This window comes from Alexandromys fortis, unplaced genomic scaffold (assembly GCF_014885135.2).
Source record: "Alexandromys fortis isolate MF-2015 unplaced genomic scaffold, M_Fortis_MF-2015_v1.1 scaffold_23, whole genome shotgun sequence".
Classification (NCBI taxonomy): Eukaryota; Metazoa; Chordata; class Mammalia; order Rodentia; family Cricetidae; genus Alexandromys; species Alexandromys fortis.
The window spans coordinates 7,926,846-7,934,027 of NW_026067907.1; the positions used below are offsets into that span (position 1 = coordinate 7,926,846).

General features: G+C 49.4%; 1 protein-coding gene across 3 annotated transcripts in view; it reads left to right on the forward strand.

The window, feature by feature from the left end:
• Positions 1 to 6,154, forward strand: part of Map3k4 (mitogen-activated protein kinase kinase kinase 4) — a 169,541-nt gene extending 163,387 nt beyond the window's left edge. For all 3 annotated transcript variants that reach the window (XM_050135896.1, XM_050135895.1, XM_050135897.1), the window contains 5 exons: positions 350 to 509; positions 2,272 to 2,394; positions 2,786 to 2,892; positions 4,368 to 4,547; positions 5,645 to 6,154. In XM_050135896.1, coding sequence (XP_049991853.1) covers positions 350 to 509; positions 2,272 to 2,394; positions 2,786 to 2,892; positions 4,368 to 4,547; positions 5,645 to 5,665 — 591 coding nt within the window. In that variant the 3' untranslated portion in view covers positions 5,666 to 6,154. The remainder of the gene's footprint in view (positions 1 to 349; positions 510 to 2,271; positions 2,395 to 2,785; positions 2,893 to 4,367; positions 4,548 to 5,644) is intronic.
• Positions 6,155 to 7,182: the final 1,028 nt, after the last annotated feature.

Genomic DNA, 7,182 nt, shown 5'->3' on the forward strand with positions numbered 1-7,182 from the left:
AGTGCCCTTCCTGTCACTGTGCCAATTGTCAAAACTATTAGACCTCAAGCTTCTCTCTGTTTAATAAGCCTGCATGGGATAGGAAAAGCCCGAGACCTGAGAGTACCTGTGTTGAGTGATGAGGCAGAGAGGGAACCAGGATGGCTTGCAGCGTTGATGGGCCTGTGTTTTCACTAATGGGTTTGTGATTGACAGCGCTTGATAATACCTGTAGGCATGGCTGTCACTCCCTGTCTAAGGTTGCATGGCGGATAGTCTCAGGATGAACAGTCCCAGACAAGAGGCAGGTAGCCCCCTGCAGGAGAGTCAGGCACAGCCATATGACTCTGTCTGCCTGCTCCCGCCCCAGGAAGAGATGTACATCTTCATGGAGTACTGTGACGAGGGCACACTGGAGGAGGTGTCGCGGCTGGGGCTGCAGGAGCATGTCATCAGGCTGTACTCGAAGCAGATCACGGTCGCCATCAACGTCCTCCATGAGCATGGCATCGTGCACCGCGACATCAAAGGTACGCCCCACCTGTCACTTCTTCAGGTGTCCATGCATGAGTAGGAAGTCCTCGCTGTCACCTGCGCAGCCTGCCTCAGAGACGTTGTTTTCCTGGAGATGCAGTGTGCTGCCGCTTCAGGCTGCGTGCTGTGGTTTAGTCTGTGCTGTCTACACGCTTGGAACAAAGCTCCCTTGCCTAACCCGTGTCAAGGTCTTTGTGCATTCATGTCTGAATGCGTGTTGTAAGTACATGGAGCATGTGACGCATTCATGTCTGAATGCGTGTTCTAAGTACATGGAGTATGAAGCATTTATGTCTGAATGTGTGTTCTAAGTACATGGAGTGTGTGATGCATTCATGTCTGAATGCGTGTTGTAAGTACATGGAGCATGTGACGCATTCATGTCCGAATGCGTGTTCTAAGTACATGGAGTATGAAGCATTTATGTCTGAATGTGTGTTCTAAGTACATGGAGTGTGTGATGCATTCATGTCTGAATGCGTGTTGTAAGAACATGGAGCGTGACGCATTCGTGTCTGAATGTGGAGCCTGCAGCTGTGGCTTCGGAGGCGAAGGGAAGTTGTGTGCGCCATGCTTTCCTGTCGCAGGAGTGTCACTGTGCTTCCACTTGAGACCTACCACACACTCAGTGCCTAGCCACTCCCTGACGCTGACTTTTTGGAGGCAATAAAGATAGTTAAAGCAGGGGAGTACTTCCATCCTGTCCTGCACTCTGAGGTTAGCCCAAACACAGGGACTCAAGAGCGACTGCCTTCTGACCCAGGTCTAGACCCCATTTCTGTGCAGTCCTTGGTTACACTGGAAACTGTTTTGGCCTGGGTCTGAGAATTAATTGTTCATGTCCTGCTGGGTACAGTGCCCTGAATGCCCCAGCCTGTACCAGCTTGATGTGCCTTGCCTGGCTGCACATAGCTTTGCTGGGTCAGTCTGGGCTTTGCTGAGCCATCATTGCCCATCTCCAGTAGTCCCGTCTCCCACACTACACTCAGTTTCTGTACATCCCCACGGCAGAATCTCTGAGCCCTAAAAGCAGTTTGGCTCATTAGCATCCTTGTCAAATGCTTTGTCTTTGAGCATGACAAAACAATTTCAAAATGGCCACTGTGCAGTCCGTTGTTGAGACCACCCCTGGGTGGCTTTAGCTGTTACAGATAGACTGTCAGAAGTTCACTGCGTACTGCGTGTCCAGCATGTACTGTGGTACTTGGTAAAGTGTGTTGTCTGACTTGATTACAGCAGGACTGTCTTACCTGTAATAATCTAGGCTACTCTGAGAGATAGGCAGGAGTTGATGCATGTGTGTGTGCTTATAGGGAGGTTGGGATGGAAGAGTATACAGCACTGTTTTCATTACTGTGAAAATGAGCTCAGAGGTGGCCTTAGTGTGTGCAGGTTTTCTTCTGTGCATCCTTCTGGTTAGAGAAACTACCCATGGCAAACAGTCCCAATGTTCATTGGCTGCCACACACACCTAGATTTTGTATTAAATATCTCTGTAAGTATGTCTGAATTTTTAATGAATTACATATCTCTTAACTTAGAATGTGTCTGCCTGGATGTTTGTGTTGATTTGCAGTAGTTTGTAATTGTGGTCCATCAGTCTTCCTGTGGTTGAACATGGTAAATGAAACTTCACAACTTCATTTTATTTAGCTTATGAATGAAGTTTTAAGGATTTGGATTCCCGTGAAAACATCACGAGGTATCCACATTGCGTTTCCGAGCCTGCTCAGCAGCTGCTTGCTTGTTTCTGTGTAGGCGCCAATATCTTCCTTACGTCGTCTGGACTAATCAAGCTGGGAGATTTTGGATGCTCAGTAAAGCTTAAAAACAACACCCAGACCATGCCTGGAGAGGTGAACAGCACCTTGGGGACAGCAGGTAAGGACTAGCCCAGCTGGCCTCTATGCTCCAACGCAAGGGAAGCCTCCTTGCCTCTCAGACACCTGGTGGTTTACTTTGGCGGGTTGGAACTCTGCTGGTTTAAGCAACCATAGTTACATGGTAATTACTTGTCGTTACTGATTGGGTCGGGTTAAGTTTCCTGTTTTCAGTGAGAATACAATGTATTGGAAATTTTGACATTCTGAGTTGCTTTTGAAGAGATAATTTTGCCCCTAAAATGTCAATCAAGTTGACTTGAATGCCAGTTTTCAACATTGGCTGCCTGTAACTGAGGGAAGGGTATGGCAGAGACCTGACGTACTGCTTGCTGCTGTTACTATTACTGCTGTGCTGTTAACCCTTGCTGTCACTGTATTTGACTGTAAAGCTTATATGGCACCTGAAGTTATTACCCGTGCAAAAGGAGAAGGCCATGGACGTGCGGCAGATATCTGGAGTCTGGGGTGTGTCGTCATAGAGATGGTGACTGGCAAGGTAAGCCTGCTGTGCACCTGGAGGAAGACTCCGAGCAGGTTGAGCACAGAACTGTGTAGTAAGGAGGAGCCCACTTATTCCTTCTGTCTGCCCAGAACTGAAATAATCACACAGAAACTATATTATTTAAATCACTGCTTGGCCCATTAGCTCTAACTTCTTTGGCTAATTCTTACATATTAATTTAACCTATTTCAAGTATTTTATATTTTACTATGAGGCTCGTGGCCTATCATCAGAACAATACATTTAAAAGGGAGATTAATTTTCCTTAGCACATGAATAACATAAAATTTACGGTATTCACTCTAAGAGACATGTGAATGCTTCAGACGAAAATTGCAAAGGGAAGAATACCCTGGAGAACTGTTTTCATTCTGACGAAACTTAAATGTACTTCACCCTGAAACCAAAGGAATTTGCTTCCGAGGAAGCCCCTGCTGATGAGTAGCCACATAAACGTGTGGTACATTTGAGAGTAACTACACGTGTGTGTGCAGCATGCAGCTGCAGTCTGGCGTCGTTCACGCTGTACCAGACTGGAGGCTGGGTCACAGGAGACAGTGGGCTCCTTCTCGCCCCTCTTGCAGCGACTGAGAGTGCGCAGTGAGAGCTTGCTGAGGATGGGCGCTGCCACTTCCCTTAGCGCCAGAGTGGAGGTGGTGTGACACCTGCTTTATTCTGGTCAAGCGTGTGAAACAGGTGGGCCGAAGAGTACTTGTTAGCAATCACACTAATGTGTGAACCAGGGTGTGTATAGACCTAGTTCCTGCCCTCTGACTTTCCTTTTTTCTGTAGCCAAATAAGGTTTGTGGTGATGGGATTCTCATAACTCAACAAAGTGGCCAAGAACTACTTCTTTTTACCACCTTTCAGCTGTGTGTGGCAGCCTCTGGATCACATTAAACTAATGGCACTGTTCAGTGCAGCTGGCAGACACAGGCTGGTACCTGTGTCTAGATGCAGCACAAGCATGCCTGTGTGTTGACTAGCTCTCAGTTGTAGCTGGCTGCCCGTGTTTAGATGGAGCACAAGCATGCGTGTGTGTGTGTGTGTGTGTCTGTGTGTTGACTAGCTCTCAGCTGTAGCTGGCTGCCCGTGTTTAGATGGAGCACAAGCATGCGTGTGTGTGTGTGTGTCTGTCTGTCTGTCTGTGTGTTGACTAGCTCTCAGTTGTAGCTGGCTGCCCGTGTTTAGATGGACAGTCTCACTGCAGCAGGACCACACTTGTTAATGTGTGTTGACTGAATCTCTGACAGACATCACGTGACCTTTAAGCTTTCCAGCGCGTGTTTGCTGGCCCATACCTCAAGAGGGCCTGGGCATCCGTCGCCCTGACCATGTGTGCTGAAGCCTGGCTCTTTCCTGTCTGGGCATCCGTCGCCCTGACCGTGTGCTGAAGCCTGGCTCTTTCCTGTCTGGGCATCCGTCGCCCTGACCGTGTGCTGAAGCCTGGCTCTTTCCTGTCTTTGCAGCGGCCGTGGCACGAGTACGAACACAACTTTCAGATTATGTACAAAGTGGGGATGGGACACAAGCCACCAATCCCTGAAAGGTTAAGCCCTGAAGGAAAGGACTTCCTCTCGCACTGCCTGGAAAGTGACCCAAAGATGAGATGGACAGCCAGCCAGCTCCTCGACCACGCCTTTGTCAAGGTTTGGCCAATTGCTGACATTGCCCTCTTCAGGGTTAAACACTAAAGCTCGCGTTTGCACCTGGCACAAGAAATTTGAGAAGTTAAATATAAAATACTTATATCTAAACCAGACAAGAACTAAAGGCCTTACAATGAACAGGAACTAAATCTCTTTATAGATCAGATTTGTTTTTCACTAGTAAACGTTCACTGAGTCCCTTCTACACGGTAGAACAATGAAGCGCACTTGAGCAGACACTTGAGGGGCTTTGCGTGAGTGAGGTAGGAGGGAGCACAAGATGTTGGGGGTGGTCAAAGATAAGGCTGGAAAAGAGGCAGGAGCCGCCCAGGGGTCACAGGGTTCTCAGTTAATGTAAACCCCTTGTGACTGATGACCTTCAGACAGAGCACTTCGAGGAAGAGGAAGCTGTACTGCAGGCCTAATATGGCTCACACAGTGTGACTCAGCTCCATGGAGGAGTTGGAGTGGCTCTGGCAGAGGAGCAGGTTGGAGGTGAAAATGAGTTATCTTGGTGGCCCCATCTCCTGGCTTGTTGAGTCATGAAGTTGCATCTCCCACAGGAGAGCCAAAGGGCAGCAGGTAGAGGGGCAGTCTCGGCATTGACAGTCTCTTTGGTAAGGTCGATTCAAGTGTTCGAAACACTTCTCGGGACTTTAGGTGTGTGTTTGATTGCTTGAGGCTGGCAGTCCAGAGAGTGCCACGGTGCAGTGGACTGCAATAGAGATGGGCACACATCTTGCTGGGAAAGTGTCAGGCGTGTGGTGACGGCGGTAAGAACGTGCTGCTAAGCAGCATAGCCGGACCCTGCCCAGGAGGCCCTGTGGAAGGCCAGAGGACGGGGCAGGGCTCCTGCATGGGGACTGGCTGTGATGGAGGAACTCGTGTTTCCTAGCTGTCCAGAAGATGAGTCCAGTGCCCTGTCCTGAGAGCAGACACACCACATGTCTGTTTCTGAGGCTTCCCGCACGTCGGGGGCTGGTGCCAAGGGGACTGCTAGGTCTTGCCGTGGGTGAGAGGCCTCCAGGAGGCACGTGGGAACTCCCGAGAACGTTCTGGCACCAGCAGGGGCTTAGCTTTCTCTTGCTTCCTCACAGGTTTGCACAGATGAAGAGTGACGCCCAGCAGTCCGTGGCCTAGTAGTGTGTGGCCAGAATCCCCGATCACTACTGTATGTAATATTTACATGAGACTGCCGAGCGCAGTGCAGCCCTTTTAACCTGCGAGACCGAAGACTGCACGGGGAGAAGCGCACTGCTGCTGCTCCCGTGGTCTGCCGTAGCACAGGGCCCTCCTGAGCGACAGTGTCGACGAGGTTAAGGAAGCCGCATGCTAAGTGCCATTACTACTGTACACGGACCATCGCCTCTGTCTCCTCCGTTCCTTGCGTGACTGAGAACCGTGACATCAGTGTCGTGTTTTTGAGCTTCTGGGGTTCAGAAGACAATGTAGTGCTGTCAGGTGTCCAGGACCTTGGTTTACTCCCGTTTGTTGAGTGCTCTGACTGTGAAACCTCTCTGTTGGCGAGCTGCGAGTTTGTTATGCAGAGGCTCCTTAGTGAGACTGCAGAAAAGGTTCTTTTTCAATAAATGGTTTATTTTAGGAAAGCTAAGTCAGCGTCTGTTACTGGCTCACAGTGAAAGAGCGAGCAGGACAGAGGGTGGGGGTCTGTCACCTGCCTTTACCTGCTGTCCCTCAGTAGAAAGAGCACAGGGAGCAAGCTTGCCCAGTGGGACACCGAGCCAGGAATGTCCCACCTGTAGCCCGTGAGCCGTGTGCGTCTCAGGATCGCTCTGAGTGGGGCTCAGTACATAGGCAGATGGAAGCATATCACACGGTAAGATTGGGCATGCCTGATCTAGTCTGCTTGCTCACAGGCGAAGGGTGTGACTCAGATGAAGGAAGACTAATGCTGAAGGTGGCTCCTAGAACAGTCAGCCATCCATAGTGGAGGCTTGGGCCGTGTCCCATATGTGTAGAACCTGGGGCAGGGAGACAGTGTGCATGATCTCTTCATAGGCAGATGTCTTTTCAGAGCCTAACCTCAAGTAGGCTGGACAAGTAGCTGGAGTCGGTTCTCTCCGCCATATGGGTCCCGGGGAGTTGTACGCGGGTCTTAAGGCTTAGCGTCAGGCTCCTCTACCTGCTGAGCCATCTTGCTGGCCCCATTTCTGTCTCCCATTTGTGGGAATGCCTGTTTAGATATCTTGCCGATTTTAGAATTAGGTTATTTGTCAACTTTTGCAGAGCTTTAAGTGTTTTTTTTTTTTTTTTTTTTTAAACATGCTCTTGAGTAAACCTTCTGTACCTAATCTGTGGTGTGAAGATGTCTTTTCCCGTCTGTGGTTTATCTTCTTTTAGTTTTCTTCATGGTGTCTGTTCTAGAAGCCCGTTCACTGTCTTGCTCTTTATTGCCTGTGCCCACCGCCTGACTTACCTCTCATTTTAGCTTTCGGATTAGGCATGAATTAGGCCTTCTCTCTTTCAGTTGTTTTTGGGGGTCCAGGTTTGTGTCTGTTACAGAGACCTCTTTCCCGTGGATCTCCTCACAGTGCTGTGAATGGAAACACATTTCAGTTCATAGTCAGCGGCTCATGGCATACGGACACAGATACGGTGGACTTTGTGTTTTGAT